The sequence below is a fragment of the Ceratotherium simum genome, chromosome 21 (assembly GCF_057802395.1).
Source record: "Ceratotherium simum simum isolate JZ-2026a chromosome 21, ASM5780239v1, whole genome shotgun sequence".
Taxonomy (NCBI): domain Eukaryota; kingdom Metazoa; phylum Chordata; class Mammalia; order Perissodactyla; family Rhinocerotidae; genus Ceratotherium; species Ceratotherium simum.
Genome location: NC_141920.1, coordinates 27,329,849 through 27,346,021, shown reverse-complemented (window position 1 = coordinate 27,346,021; position 16,173 = coordinate 27,329,849). Strand labels below are relative to the sequence as shown.

Sequence of the window (16,173 nt, the reverse complement as noted above, 5' to 3'; positions counted from 1 at the left end):
CCTGGGTTTTGCAGACTCACCTACATTACTAGGCTTCTAAAACGGGGAAGAAGGAAGAGGCCTTCATCCAGGCCCCTGTTCCCCCTCCCCTCCCAGGTGGCCTCATCCACGATTGACAGGGCTGCTACCTTGCACAGCTGAGTGGTACTCCCTACACTGGTGTAGCTTGTCGCCCTGCCACTTAACCATCTGTGTACCAACAACTCACAGCTTCTACCTGCAACCCTGACCTCTCCTCTCAGCCTTAAACTTGGATCTCTTAATTGCCTGCTCGACATATCCAAACTGAAAAAATGCCTTCAGTCTAAATTTGCTTTCTTCCTGTTTTCCCACCTCGAACCTGGTTGTAGAAACCGCAGTCTTCCTGATATACGCACCACTCCTCACTCATCGCTCATGTCAGTCACTACTGGGTCCCCTAGATTTCACCTCCTCAGTCGCTCCTGGATCTGTGTTCTTGTTTCCACCCTCACCACACCCTCTAATCCCGCCACTGTCATCCCTCACTTGCATGACTGAGTGCCATCGCCCGCAGCCAGTCCTACATCTTCTATGTTTTCTTCACAAAACAGCTGGAGTGATCTTTCTGTAACCAGAATTGGATAGTGTCTTCCTCCACCCTGTTAGAAACCCTTCATTGCTGTTATTGCTCTCTGGATAAAGATCAAACTTTCTAGGAGCAGGCCACCTAGGTCCAGCTCCGGCCCATCTCTCCAGCTCACCTCCAGTCACTCTCCCCTTTGCTGTCTGCGTTGCAACCACACAGGCCTCTCAAGTTTACCGTGCTGCTCCCACCCCTGTGGGGCCTTCGCACATAGTGTTCCTTCTGTCTAGAATACCCTTCCCCTATCCCTTTACCTAGTTAACTCCTGTCTTCCTTTAGAGCTCACTTCAAGCATCCCTTCCTCAGAGAAACTTTCCTAGACCTACTCCCCCATGTCTAGAGCAAGTTCCTCTTAGGGTTATATGATATATTCTCGTTATCCTGATTATTTAATCGAAGTCCATCTTCCATAAGCTAGACCATAAGCTCCATGAGTATGTCTGTTCACCATTCTGTCTTCAGGGCCCAGCACGTAACCAATACCCAGTACATGTTTGGGAATGAATGAATGAACTAATGACCAACCGACCAGGCAGAGAGTGCCACATCAAGCGGGTCCACACTGGTAGGCAGGTGTGAGAGCAGATGTGTGTGCAGGCGTTAGTCCGGCCTGTTGACTTTGGTCGGTTTCCTTCAGCTTGCCCCAGTTTCACATCATCCCAGTAGAGTTGTTAGAACAGCTCAGAGTGAAAGTGCCGTTGGTTTTAGTCGACCATCCCTAACTGCTCAGTGCCTGCTAGCGTGACGACTGGCAGCAGGTGACTCGGAGGCAGTAGGCATGCAAGGGGTGTGCCAGTTCATTAAGTAGAAACATGTTTTGGCTAAAAATCTCAGTTGCTGGATTTTGTCCTACTTCCCTCCATGCCTGAACCAGGATCTGAAGACAGAGATAAATAAGGAACATCGTCTGCCCTTAAAGAGGTCATAGTCAGGTAGGGGAGGCAGAAACCTAATATATCATCACATTGTGCAAAGTCACATCACTGATGTATGAAAAGGTGTAGAAGTGATGCTCATGATAAAAATAGTATTTGTTGCCTGCCTACTCTGTGCCTGGTACTTTATTTCTCATTGTAACCCTGTGAGATGGGTACTATTATTATCCCCATTTTACAGATGAGGAAGTTGAGGCTCAGTGAGGTTAAGTAACTTACCAACATTGCTAAGCTAGTAAGTGGCAGAGCCCAGGTTCAATAGCAGGTGGCCCTGTCTCTTCACCACTGTATGATGCTGCCTCTGTACAGAGGGAAGTCAGAGGAGGCACTGACGAGCTCAGTCCTGAGGGGGTCAGGAAGGGCTTCCCAGAGAGTGATAGAGGCTGAGCTTGAAGGGTGAGGAGGGGTTCCCAGGAACTTGGGGCAAGGAATGGCACTCCAGGCAGAGGAAACGACGTGAGGCCCAGAGGCATGGCATGCTGTGGCATGTTTGTGCTCTGAAGAGTCTGGTGGTGCTAGAGCACAAAGTGGGAGGAGAGGGCGACAGGTGGGAGTCAGACGGACAAGTGGGCGTGAGCAGATGGGGTAGAGCAGCGGGTGCCAGGCTGAGGAACTGCTGAAGGCCCCGTGGTCAGCCCTGTGTCTCGCTGGCTCTGCTGACCTCAGCAACCTCAGGGCTGAAGCTCTGAGCTCCATCTGTCTCTCTTATGGCAGGAGAGGTGCTGAGAGGGGACCGGATTGTCAACACCCCTTTCCAGGTTCTCATGAACAGCGAAAAGAAGTGTGAGGTTCTGTGCAGCCAGTCCAACAAGCCGGTGACCTTGACTGTGGAACAGAGCCGGCTCGTGGCTGAGCGGATCTCAGAAGACTACTACGTCCACCTGTAAGTTGTCCTCCGCTCCCTGCCGGCCTCAAGTTCACGTAGGGGAGGGCACTATGGAAGAGGCGGTCCAGAGGGACTGAGCAGGGCCTTGGGTTTCCAGCATTGCTGACAACCTGCCTGTGGCCACCCGGCTGGAGCTCTACTCCAACCGCGACGGCGATGACAAGAAGAAGGAAAAAGATGTGCAGTTTGAACACGGCTACCGGCTCGGCTTCACGGATGTCAACAAGGTAGAGTGTCACATTGTGCTCAAAGAGCTGGGGAGCCACACCCTAAAGTCATGAGCACTTGGGGCCGCAGAGAAGCGGGAAACATTTAGTTCTAGGCTTATAACAGAAAAGATGGGGGATGGCCGAGGCAGGGTCCTCCTGTTGTCCCTGGGCGTGGTCTGTCAGAAGTCTGCATGTTTTGGCAGATGCTACACAGGAGGTGGAAGGCACAGTCCCTAAAAACTCAGCTTCCATATTTATGAGATTAAAACCAAAAAAAAAAAAATCTGGAATTCCATCGGTATGTAGGAGAGGGTAGCGGTCAAGCGCATGTGGGCTCCCTGGGTTGTGAGTCCTGCCTCCACCACTTACTAGTTGTTGAGTGACCTCGGAGGGTTTCTGAGCAGGGGAGTGCTCTGAGAGCAGTGTTTTTGGAAGGTTGGTACAGCTGGGCCTGCTGGGTGAGGAGAGGGACCCAATACCTGGGGTGGTCTTCCTGAGGGATTTTCTGGTTGTCTCTTGGCTACTAGCTATTTTGTTCTCTCTGTTGCTCTGTTTTAGATCTACCTGCACAACCACCTCTCGTTCATCCTTTACTACCACCGGGAGGACCTGGAAGAGGACCAGGAGCACACATACCGTGTCGTCCGCTTCGAGGTGATTCCCCAGAGCATCAGGCTGGAGGGTGAGTGGGGAGGTCTGACCAGAGGGGCAGGGCTGGATGGGCCTGGGCTTCCACACTCAGGGTCTTCTCACACTTGATTCCTGACATGGCCAATAGGCCCCAGTGTGGCATATGGGCCCAGCCAAGGCAGGGTCGCTGTGTTCCCATTACAGAAGGTGGGAGGTGAGGGGAGAGCTGACATCTGTTGTGTCCTGGCCTGGCACCTTACCAGTTTACCACCTTCCGGCAACCCTCAGAGCTATGTGGTAGTTATACATGAGGAACCAGAGGCTCAGAGAGGTTGGTGACTTGGCCGAGACCAAACAGCAACTTGGGGCTTGGCTGGGCCTCTCCTGAGAACCAGCCAGCTCACCCTGGGTTGAAGAACAAGGGACAGGGGTACAGACAGAGCTATCGGGCAGCCGGTTTCAGTGTTTGTCTTCGTCCATGTGAGTGATTGGCATAGACTAAGATTGGCCCAGGGTCAGCAGCTGTGCAGGAATTTGAGCGCCCAGCCCCAGCCCTGTGGGCCTGATAGGACCTGGTCCAGCTTCGCCTCACCTGTCAGCCCTTGTTCACCACAGGGCATGCTTCCACTTAACAAACCTGGCCTTTTGTCCACAGTGGTGGTGGGTTTCTGGGGTTTTTTTGTTAAGCTGTGGAACCCAGTTTTCAAACAAAATCATCCACAGAAGTCTCATAGATCCTGTACTTTCAGAGCAGCATACTGCCTCGCCTCCTGTGAGTGTCATGAGCACAGCTTTATGTTTATTATGTGATTATTTTTACATCATCTGCTCCCCCACTGGCTCTTTGAGGTTAGAGACTCTGTCTCCTTTATTTTCTCTCCAGCACAGTACCTGGCACATAGTAGGTGTTTATGATATGCTTGTTGGTTGAATGAATAGACAGATAACTGGATGAACAAATGAGTAAATGAATAAAAGAAGCATCTGAGTGAGTGAATTAGTGAAGTGCCAGGACTCTGGGGACTAAGTGAGTGAGTAAACATATGATAGAATGAGTCAGTGTTGTTTTTCACGTTGAATGGGACTGATTGAATGAGTAAATGAATGTTTGAATTGAGTGAAGGAAGATTGATTGACTAAATGAGGGACTCAGATCCCTCCCTCCCTCCCCGCACGTGCCTCTCTGCAACCCCTAAGGCCCTTTGGAAGGTCAGGGCCCTGGGGAGCATAATTTTAAAACTATTGTTGCCAGCTGTTCTCCCAGCCTCCACTCAGACCCTGGGTCCCAGCAGCTTGCTGCCCCCTCAGGCAGCCTCTGAGGGCACCCCCCAGAACAGCCCTTGGGTAGTGGCACTGGCCCCCCACAGGAACAGACTGAGTCTCTGTCTCTCACAGACCTCAAAACAGATGAGAAGAGTTCATGCACCCTACCTGAGGGTACCAACTCCTCACCCCAAGAAATTGACCCCACCAAGGAGAATCAGCTGTACTTCACCTACTCTGTACACTGGGAGGTGAGACGGGCCGGAACCCACGGCAGGGGAGGAGGGTTCTGGTCTGGGTAGGACTTGTCTAGCAGGAGGCCTAACTCTAGTGCTTCCTGCCCCCCTGCCAGGAAAGTGACATCAAATGGGCCTCTCGCTGGGACACTTACCTGACCATGAGTGACGTGCAGATCCACTGGTTTTCTATCATTAACTCTGTCGTGGTAGTCTTCTTCCTGTCAGGTGAGAGATCTGTGGGTTGGAGGGTGAAGTGACAAGGCAGTGAGGGATGAGAGGCTGAGGCATCACATCACTTAAGGGGGACTTCTAGGGGCCAAGTGTGGGTCAAAAACAGACATCAGCACTCTGTGCTAGGCGTCAGGTATACAAAGGTGAAAAAATTCAGCCTCTACTCTGGAGAGCTCCCTGAGGGAAGACAGATACCTCTCTTCATGCACACATTCATTCATCCAGACTTGGTTGTTGCTCATTCTGTGCAGGCGTTATGCCAGATGCTGGGGATATGGTGTTGAGTAAGCCCAACCCAGTCTCTGCCCTCATAGAGTCTGTTCTGATGGTGGGAGAGAGACAGAAAAGCAAAGAAATAGTTGAGTTCCAGATGATGAGAAGTGCTATGAAGCAGATACACAGGGTGACCAAATACACAGCTGTTGAGGAAAGGGTGAAGGCTACTTTAGAGGAGACCTCTCTAAATGAGGAGGGAGATCCAGGAAAGACTGATCCAGCGAGGGCCACGGCCCTGGAGCAGGACAAGCTTGGTGAGAAGCTGGATGGTGAGAGGTGGGAGCGTAATGGGCAGAGGTGGAGTGAAACTGATCATTTCAATACCATGTGAGAAGTAAAGATAATGCTAGCTACTATTTATTAAACATTTACCGAGGGGCCAGCTGCTGTGCTAATAAGCACTTTACAAATGTCTCGATCCTTGAAGTCCCATGAGCTAAGCCTGAAAATGTTAAGTTGGCTCAAGTCATACAACCCGTTGTCTTAAGCACTACACAGTGCTGCCTGGAGAGGTAAACAGGGTGCCGTGGAAGTACAAGTGGGGGGTCCCTGAACTGTTTGGGGTGTTGAGAGGCAAAGATGCCTGGGGTGAGTCTTGAAACGTGTGTAAGAGTCAGGGAAGATTGGGGCATTCCAGCAAAGGGAGTAGCCTGGTTAAAGGCATGGAGGTGAGAGAGAGCTGAGATTTGAACTGATAACAAAAGCAGCAGATAACCAGGGGCCGAGTGAGAGGGGAGCCTGGGAGGAGGTGAGACTGGAGAAGCTGGTAGGACCAAGCCATGGAGCAGCTGGGATGCTGTCCTCCCTAGAATAAAAAGCATGCATCCCAGCAGCTCTTTCCTTCCCCCACCAGGGGAGTGACCCTTCATGCACCCCTCCCTGGGTATGTGGGGTGGAGCTGTGCCCACGAGAGGACCCTTGGTGGCTGCATAGCCAGTTCCCACCGGAGAAAGCCATGCATGCCAGCTGTCACTCAGCGAAACCCCAAGCCCAGACAGGCATGCAGCACAGGAGACTTGGTTGGCAGTGCTGATGACTCTTCCTCCTCCCCACCCCTATCTGTTTCAGGCATCCTGAGTATGATTATCATTCGGACCCTCCGGAAGGACATCGCCAACTATAACAAGGAGGATGACATTGTACGAGGTCTTGGCTGGGGAGGGATGGACTTGGAAAGGGAGGGCAGTCTAGCAGTAGGGCTCCGAGCCTACCAGACCAGGAGGGGGGTGTGTGTGCGTGTGTTTATTCGTAGAGTAAACCTTAATATTGAAAAGGAAAAAAAATGTTTAATGACCCGTAAAAGCAATAGAAGAAATCACAGAAAGAAAACTTGATGAATTTGACATTAAAAATTTAAAAACTGTTCTGCATGTCCGAATACATAAACAAAACAGAAAAGTGAAATGGTAAAACAATGTTTGCAACAAACTTGGAAAAAGATGATACAGTTATAAGAATTGGTATAAAAATCTCTTTGGGCCGGCCCCGTGGCTTGGCGGTTGGGTGCGCGCGCTTCGCTACTGGCGGCCCTGGTTCGGATCCCGGGCGCGCACCGACGCACGGCTTCTCCGGCCATGCTGAGGCCGCGTCCCGCATACAGTGGCTGGAGGGATGTGCAGCTATGACATACAACTATCTACTGGGGCTTTGGGGGGAAAAAATAAAAATAAATAAAATCTTTAAAAAAAAAAAAATCTCTTTAAAAAAAAACCTAAAATCTTGGGGGCCGTCCCCATCACGTAGTGGTTAAGTTCACGTGCTCCGTTTCAGCGGCCCGGGGTTCACAGGTTCAGATCCTGGGCGCGGACCTATGCATTGCTTATCAAGCCATGCTGTGGCAGGCATCCCACATATAAAGTAGAGAAAGATAGCCATGGATGTTGGCCCAGGGCCAGTCTTCCTCAGCAAAAAAAAAAAAGAAGAAGAAGAAGAAGAAGAGGATTGGCAACAGACATTAGTTCAGGGCTGATCTTCCTCACCAAAAAAAAAAAAACAAACCGCTAAAATCTCTAATGCGATAATGAGTAAAAAATGTATAGACAAGGAACTATATATGACTAGTAAACACGTGAAAAACTATTTTTACCTCAGGGATAACCCCCCAAAATGCAGATTCAAACAATCATGAGAAGATAGTTTTGGACCTTCAGATTAGCCCAGACTTTTTTTTTTTTTTGGTAAGGAAGATGGTCCCTGAGCTAACATCTGTGCCAGTCTTCCTCTATTTTGTATATGGGACACCACCACAGCGTGGATTGGTGAGTGATGCGTAGGTCCATGTCTGGGATCTGAACCCATGAACCCTGGGCTGCCGAAGCGAAGCACACAAACTTAATCACTATGCCACTGGGCCAGCGCCCAAATTAGCACAGATTTTTATTTTTTCATATAGTACTAATTACTGGCAAGGTTAATGTGAGATAAGCACCTTCCCATGCTACCCATGCAAGTGAACATATATGGTTTCCTGAAAAGTAATTAATTGGCAGTATATATCATGAACCTGAAATAGTTAACTTGCTTTGACCTGGTAATTCTTCTATAATTTTCCTAAGGAAAGCATCAAAAAAACAAAGACTGGGTCTAGAAATGTTTATTGCAGCTTTACTTATAATTTAAATAAACTGGATATAACCTGATATCCAATAATAATGGATTATTTGTACAGACATTTATATCTTTTGTTGTTCAATCTTTTTGGATTTTTAGAAAATTTTCCATGATAAATATTTATTACTTTTTGTTCATTTGAATATGATGCCATATACCAAAAATGTTTTTTTACTTTTTTTTATGACCCAAGAGCATGTGTTACTTTCATAATCAGTAAAAAAAATACATTGCTTCTAAATCTGACCACCCAAAAACTGTCACAGTTAACATTTCAGTGTGTTCATGTTTACATTATTTTTCCACGCGTGAGGTCTGTGGAATTTGGGGAGGAGATTCTCCTTTTATGTAGCTGTAAGCCTCACATTTGTGCCCTCCTTTCCCCGTGTGACAGTTCTCTGGGAAGCACTTTCTCCTGTCACTAACACTCCTGTGTCCGAGTGGAGCTGGTTGACACCTGAGGAACCCTCAGCCCTAGTTAGGGGGCGTGGGTCCTTGGGGGTGGTCCTGCAGGAGCTGCCTCCTCCAGAGCCCAAGAAGCAGCCTCACTCTGGCCCTTTGCTGCAGGAAGACACCATGGAAGAGTCTGGGTGGAAGCTCGTGCACGGTGATGTCTTCAGGCCCCCCCAGTACCCCATGATCCTCAGCTCCCTGCTGGGCTCAGGCATTCAGCTCTTCTGTATGATCCTCATCGTCATCTGTGAGTGGGCTCTGTGCGGCTGGGTGTGGGGGCCTGAGTCTGAGAGAAGGTGGGCTTCCCTTCCTGGAGAAGGGGAGCAAGTCGGCGTCTCTGGGCCAGTCAGAGCCGTCCATCGCAGCAGGAGGGCTGAGTCCTCTCAGCCCCAGGCCCTAGTGATTCGACCCTCCTCAGAACTTGCCTGCCCCACTGGCAGCCCACCATGCCACTCGGTCGCTGAAGCTGCACGTCAGTGCTCTGAGGTTGGCCTCCTTTTGCAGTCAGGCGTTAAGTGATTTACCCAAGTCAGCACCAGAATTAGGACTGGAATCAGGTCTTTTTTCTCAGAAGACAACCCCAAAAATCTAATATATAGTAGTTATAGACAGTTCTGAAGCCAGTTGGCCTAAATAATTTTTTTTACCATTTTAACCATTTTTTACTGACATTTAATACTATATTAGTTTGTGTACAGCATAATGATTTGATATATGTATATATATTGCAAAATGATTACCACAGTAAGTTTAGTTAACATCCATCCCTCACAGTTATAATTTTTTTTTCTTATGATGAGAACTTTTAAAATCAAATTTCTTAGAAACTAATCTGCCTAAATTTGTATCTCAGCCTCATGCCTCCAAGCTTTGTGATCTTGGACAAGTCACTTAACCTCTGTGAGCCTCAGTTTCCTCATCTGAGAAATGGGGAAACTAACGTCCACCTCCCAGGGTTGATAAGGCAGATTCAGTTAGCTGGCATTCATAATGCTCTCAGCTCGGTGCCTGGCTGGTTGCAAGCACTCTGTGGGCTGGAGGCTGCCGTACAGATGCGGCCAGCCAAGGCCCAGTGGCTGGTGCATCCCTCTGAACCCCAGCTAAGACCTGGTCTTCTCCTGTAGAGTGGAAAGGGAGCATGCTGCTCAACGGAGTAGGGGAGCCTCATCTGCCCTGTCAGCCAACCTGGCCTGGCGATCAGCCACCCTGATCTTCTCTTTCCTCCCCTCCCTTCACAGTTGTGGCCATGCTTGGGATGCTGTCGCCCTCCAGCCGGGGAGCTCTCATGACCACCGCCTGCTTCCTCTTCATGTTCATGGGGTAGGTGTGTCTGAGTGGGCTCCTAGGGGCTGGCACAAGCCACCTATGCTCCACCTAACAAGTCTCCTTGCTGTGGATCCCTGCCATTTTCCCACAGGGTGTTTGGTGGATTTTCTGCCGGCCGTCTATACCGCACTCTCAAAGGCCATCGGTGGAAGAAAGGAGCCTTCTGTGTGAGTGTCCTAATACCCCCTCCCTGTGTTGGTGGGCTTTTTCTTGGGCTCTTCAGGAGGAGCGTGGGGAGGCCCTGGTGGGGATTTTAGGGCCGGAGGCTGAGCGGCAGCATGAGGGGGCGAGAGGAGCACACGCCTGAGAGTCAGGAGTGCTGGGCTCTTTCCCACAGGCGCAGCGGACCTCTGAGGGCCTCATGCATAAAATGAGGGGATTGAATTTAGGTGATTTTAGCCTATGTTGGCCAATGGCTCAAGCAAGAGAAGAAATAGGGGATTCAGAATGACAGGATTTAGGCACCAAGCCCAGGTGTCAAAGTTAAGTTCGAAAACTGATCAGCAGGGGCTGGCCGGGTGGCATAGTGGTTAAGTTTGCATGCTCCATTTTGGCAGCCCGGGGTACGTAGGTTCAAATCCTGGGTGCAGACCAACACACCGCTCATCAAGCCATGCTGTGGCAGTGTCCCACATACAAAATAGAGGAAGATGGGCATGGATGTTAGCTCAGGGCCAGTCTTCTTCACCAAAAAAAAAAAAAAATGATCAGCAGGGCTGCTGGGAGGACACCCTGCCCTACAGAGAAAAGACAGAACTGCCTGTCAGGGGCAGGAGGGGCCAGACCCCCATCACTGTCAGCCTATTTTTCAGACTTCAGTGCCTCCATTTCTCTTCAGTGAGGACAGCTCCTGCCTTTCTCTCTCCTCCTGGTGTTGAGGACAGTTCTTGGCAGCAGAAAAGACTGTAGAAACCAGAGGACTCCTGGGAGTCAACCCTGCCTCCCAGGGAGCCCCGAGCCCCCTCTCCCAGGGCAAGTGAGGCCCTCAGAGGACCAGGGCAAGCCCTGGAGAAGGGCATGCAAACAGGGAGACAAACTCAGAGAAGCCTCTGGTCCCAGCGTTCTGAGATGGTTCTCACAGCTGCCCCAAAGCCCCAGGGGAGCTCAGGCTGTCCCAGCTTCGGCTGCCACACCCCTGGCACATAGTAAGCCCTCCCTATAGAAGAGCTGCGACAGTGATTGTTCTGGAAGGATCAAAGTTTCCTGAATTCTGGATGCATCAAGCATTTTTCTCAGGCCACTGTGTGCCGAGAGCCAGGGATCTACAGAAGCGTAAAACCCAGTCCTCTCCTCCCCTGGTGAGGTCTTCCACCAGACACCCTCCAGGATCTCCCTTCAGCGGATCCCACACCAAACCCAGTCTCTCCCCCAAACCTGCTCCTTGCGTCCAGTGGCACCCTCATTCACCCAGGCCCCCAAGCCAGACTCCTGGGTGGCTTCCTTTCCTCCTCCTCTTCCCTCGTGCCCTGCCTCGTCTCACACATCATGTGTTGAGGGGTTTCCTGCCGCATAGTCCGTGAATTCCCTCCCATCTCCATCTCCAGGACTTGCCCAGGTTTAGGCGTCTTCGCCTCTTGCCTGGACCCTTAACTGTCCTAAGCCTCCCTGGTGCGCCTGCAAGATTCTGACCCTTCCCTGGTGTTCTGCCGTCCTCCACAGGTGGGCATCTGCTACAGCCCGTAGCAGTGCAGGTATCCGACTGCTCTTCTCTCCTCCTGCCTCTGCCATGCCCTCTGCCCTGCACACCATCCCCTCACTCTCCTCGCGTCATCTTTCTTTCCTTTTTTTTTTTTTTTTGAGGAAGATTGGCCCTAAACTAATATCTGTTGCCAATCTTCCTCTTTTTCTTTTTTTCTCCCCAAAGCCCCAGTACATAGTTGTATGTCCTAGTTGTAGTTCCCTCTAGTTCTTCTATGTGGGACGCCGCCTCAGCGTGGCTTGATGAGCAGTGAGTAGGTCCATGCCCAGGATCCGAACCGGCAAACCTCATGCCGCCGAAGCAGAACGTGTGAATTTAATCACTATGCCACTGGGCTGGCCCCTCAGCTCATCTTTTAAGTCTGGCATCACTCTTCTAGAAGCTTCCTCTCTCCCTCCTCCCACCATTCTCACTTCATTGTCCTCCTTGGTGCCCCAGAGGAGCCTGGGCAGGGCCTTGTACTGACAAGTAGTGCCACATATGTTGTTCTCCGTTTATGGGTCTGTCTTCCTCACTGGAACTTTTTTCCTGTTACCCCTGATATCTAGCACAGTTCCCAGTCCATAAATTTTAGCCAGGAGGGCAGACGAGGAATTCCCTAATACACAGCAGAGTAAAGCAGAAACACACAGGAAGGGAGGAAATGACATTTGAACTGGGCCTTGAAGAGGAGGGTTTCAGATGGACAAAAGCAACCAGCCAAGGGGCCTCAGGTCCTGGAATCTCCTAGATCCCAGTCCTGGCTCTGTTCTTTCCTTGGTTGGTAACCTTGAACAGCCCTCTGAGCCTCAGTTTCCCCATCTCTCCAGTAGGGGATGGTTATACCTACTCAGAGTTGTTGTGTGGATGGAAAGAGACTGTGCATGGAAGGCCCTTGGTACAGCATTAGTGCTCAGGAGGCGGATACCTTGAGATGTGGACCACTCAACCTACATAAAGGCCCAGGGGCAGGGACTTGCAGAACAGTGGCCAGTTATAGGATGTGGGAGGCTATGGGCCAAAGGTGAAACTGGCAGTGGAGGTTGAATGCCAGATTGCAGGGGGCCTCAGGCATTGTGGTCAGTGACCCTCTTGGATGCTCAGGCAGCCACAGCAATGAAGGAGGCTCAACTGTAGGTCTTGGGCTTTGGTTCCACGTGCCTGGGCCCCAGCCCAAAAGATTCTGACTGGATAGAATACACTGCAGGGAATCAGGAGCGTGGGCTCTAGAGTCAGTCTGCCTGAGTTTGAACCTCTGCTCCAACCTTCCATGACTGTGTGAAGTGGGGGGGTGGGGGGGGTGGTATATTTAACATTGCTGGGCCTCAGTGTCCTCCTCTTTAAAGGGGGATAATGATAGTCCTTCTCCTCTAGGCCTGTAGAGAGGACTACGTGAGATGGTGCGTGTGGAGGCCAGCACCCGCCGCCTCTCAGACCCCATTAAAGCTTAACCACTGCTCTGGGCAGTTTAAGTTGAGGCCCAGACATATATGTTTTATAAAAGTTTTATTCATTCATTCCTAGTCAGCAAATGTTTATTGAGCAGCTACTGTGTTCTAAGTGCTGGGAGGACATCAGTAAACAGGAGGACACATCCTTCTGAGGAGATTATGGTCTGTGGAGGTGGGCAGACATTGACCAGGTAACATCAATACATAATTACAAACTGGGACGAGGGCAAGGAAGGGGCAGTTCAGGGATCTAAAAGGACAGAGAACAGGAGGCTCGCCTAATCTGGGGTCAGGGAATGCTTCCTGGAAAAATGATCCTTGAGCTGAGTTCTGAAGGACAGGAGGGGTTGAAGACCTCTGGTCTGGCAGCCCCACTGGGACAGGTGGGAGCTCCCCAGATGCAGCTTCCCAGCCTGGACTCTCTTATTTCCAGACGGCGACGCTGTACCCTGGTGTGGTTTTTGGCATCTGCTTCGTATTGAATTGCTTCATCTGGGGAAAGCACTCATCAGGAGCTGTAAGTGCCCTCCCCCCACCCTTTCAGCCTTTCCCCAGCAAGGGAGGGCCAGCTGTGCTCCCACTCCTGCAGGTCACTTCCTGCTGTTCCCTTCCCTTTTCTGAGTCCCCAGAGTTCTGTTCCCGGCCCTGGTGGCTAAAGGCCAGCTGGGGTTTCCCCAGCCCTGCCCACCCATCTGCTGTGACCCTGGCCTCCCTGTGAGCTCTCAGACAGCTGGCCAAAGCTTGCTTCCCTATAGGGAGGTTTCCACAGTCCAGGGGCCAACAAAGGGAATTTCCCTTTGTCTCCGCCAAGCGAAAGCTGCCTGGCGTGAATTTGTTAGGTCCGTATCCTAAAACAAGGCTCCCCTCCTAGTGTCCCTGCCCCTCAGCACCCGCCTCTATAGGTTGTCCTGTCCTCAGAGCAAGGATCTTGCCAGCCCCAGTCATTGCCAGCAGCTGCCCAGGACTCATTGAGCAGGACTGTGAACTCAGTTGGGGTGGGGAGATGGGGTCTTGATCAATTAGCAGGGCTGCAGTAAAGGTGGGGCAGGCATTTGCCATCCTGGCCTCAGCAGATGGAGCCGCCTCCCCTCCACCTACCGGTGCCCGCTAAAGGTCCTTGGGCGAGGCTTCAAGTCCGGGCTGCCAGGGGCCGAGTTCTTTCCAGCAGTCCAGGAAGCCTCCCTCAGGAAAGAGAGTCGTGCTCGTCCTCCCGCTTCCTCTTTTTCATACCTGTCTTCTTTCTCTCTCTCAACACTTTTATCTCCGTCACGAACTGCTCATTATAAACACTCATGGTAGAAATTTTGGAAAGTCCAGAGAAGTTAAAAAAGAAATCAGAAGTAACCCTCTAATCCAATTACCCAGAGATAAATACTATGTAGGTCTTTACTATATGTTTTTGCAGTCTTCTTTACTTTTTTAGATATATTTAAAATGGAATGACATATAATTTAAAATTATAAAATAATAATAGCAAACATTTATATGGTGCTTACTTTGGATAAGTACTATTCTAAATACTTTACATATGTTAATTCATTTCTTCCATTTTGCATGATAGTTGTAAAACCTAATGCTGTACAGAAAAGGATAAAGAAGAGAATGAAAAATCAGTTCTGCTCCGCCATGTCCCATCCAGGGGCGTGCAGTTCACTTTTTGGTGTAGGCCTCTCTAGGCACGTATACCTATAAATATTGGAGTTTTGTTATTAAAATGGAGTCCTATACATATGGTTTTATAACCTGCTTGTTTCACTTAGTAGTATATGGTGGTGTTTTATTTTAACAAAATTGGGAACACACTATCTGTGCAATTCTGTTGTTCCCCTCTTTCTTCACTTAACTTACCACATACCACACATAATTTCCCTTGGTTCTGGCCTCTTCATCTCCCCTTCGTGTTCTCAGTCTCCTCCTCCCCCTTCTTTCCCTCTTCCTCCTGGGATGACAGGCTCCTCTGGGGTGCCGTGGTTCCTTCTTCACTTCACAGTGAAGTGAAGGACTTCAAACGGTCCTCCCTCTGCTCTCTGCTCTTCCCCAGGACTAGGTCAGGCCCAAGAGGTTCTGGCCAGGAGCCCTGTGGAGGGTGTGTCTGCAGGACCTTCCCCACCATGGTGGCCCTGCTGTGCCCTTCCTTCCTGTGCCCTTCCTTCCCTGGATCCCAGAAGGTCCCCCTCCCCCCTGCATAACCCCCAGCCTGGGCATCAGGGCCTTGTGGAGCCTCATGGCGCTGTGCCCACAGGTACCCTTCCCCACCATGGTGGCCCTGCTGTGCATGTGGTTCGGGATCTCCCTGCCCCTCGTCTACCTGGGCTACTACTTCGGCTTCCGCAAGCAGCCGTATGACAACCCTGTGCGCACCAACCAGATTCCCCGGCAGATCCCCGAACAGCGGTGGTACATGAACCGATTTGTGGGGTGAGTCTCTGGCACGGGCAAAGCCAGGGAGTTCTGGAGTGGGCGAGGCCGACAGTGCCCTGAGCCATCTCCTTAAGGCCTCCTACTGAGGGTGCTGTGACTGGTGTTCTGCAGCTCCAGCTGACTCTAGAAGACTTCATGAAAGCTTAGCTTTGCTCTAAGATAAAGAGGACCAAGTTGTAGCCAGACTTGGTGTCAGCCTAGGAACCAGGACAGGGAAGAGGAGGGGTGGAAAGGTGTGGTGAGACAGGTTAAGACAACCACTCAGACCTCAGGCAAGTCACCCCAGCTCTCTACCTGAGTTTCCCCATCTAAAAAATGAGGAGAATGATGCCCACCTCTCAAGAGGCTGTAATGGTACAAAAGCATGCCAAAAGAATGAGAACCACCATGCCCATGTAAGCACTCTTGTTCGTGCTGGCTTGGGAGGGAGCCTGGGGCGTCCGATGGCCTGGGTCTCCTCACAGTGTTAACCCTCTGTTCTGCCGCAGCATCCTCATGGCTGGGATCCTGCCCTTTGGTGCCATGTTCATTGAGCTGTTCTTCATCTTCAGTGTGAGTACTGCTGCCTGCTCCCCCACCCCTCCGCACACACAGCCTTCACCCACGCTAGCCTGGTCCCTACCCCTCCACTTACATACTCTGCCTCTCATGCCTATGAAATTTCAGATGGGCCATGTAACCTCTTGGAGTCCCCATTCTTCATCTTGAAATGGGGTAACAGTCCTGCCTCTCAGGACGTCTTGGAAGGTTACATGAGATACGCCATGTGTCCAGGGTCTGGTGTCTGGGAAGGGTCTAGTAAATAGAAGCTGCTTCAGTATTATTGCAGTCAGTCACCACCATTATCATCATTGCATCTGCTTTGATTTCTGGGCCCCTACACATCTTTACCTGTCTAACTTCCTCAGAACTCTCAGGAAAGGGGGGGGAATGATCCCTAACTCTCAGGATCATTGTGAGG

At 50.7% G+C, this 16,173-nt stretch overlaps 1 protein-coding gene across 2 annotated transcripts in view; it reads left to right on the top strand.

The window, feature by feature from the left end:
• TM9SF4 (transmembrane 9 superfamily member 4) overlaps positions 1-16,173 on the top strand; it is a 53,435-nt gene that overhangs the window by 30,730 nt on the left and 6,532 nt on the right. Inside the window, exons 4-15 of one of the 2 annotated variants that reach the window (XM_004442485.3) lie at positions 2,254-2,422; positions 2,523-2,652; positions 3,193-3,316; positions 4,660-4,778; positions 4,880-4,991; positions 6,342-6,412; positions 8,451-8,583; positions 9,575-9,656; positions 9,754-9,829; positions 13,225-13,308; positions 15,034-15,209; positions 15,701-15,764. In XM_004442485.3, coding sequence (XP_004442542.1) covers positions 2,254-2,422; positions 2,523-2,652; positions 3,193-3,316; positions 4,660-4,778; positions 4,880-4,991; positions 6,342-6,412; positions 8,451-8,583; positions 9,575-9,656; positions 9,754-9,829; positions 13,225-13,308; positions 15,034-15,209; positions 15,701-15,764 — 1,340 coding nt within the window. The remainder of the gene's footprint in view (positions 1-2,253; positions 2,423-2,522; positions 2,653-3,192; positions 3,317-4,659; positions 4,779-4,879; positions 4,992-6,341; positions 6,413-8,450; positions 8,584-9,574; positions 9,657-9,753; positions 9,830-13,224; positions 13,309-15,033; positions 15,210-15,700; positions 15,765-16,173) is intronic. The other variant, XM_087445430.1, reaches the window with a different exon arrangement.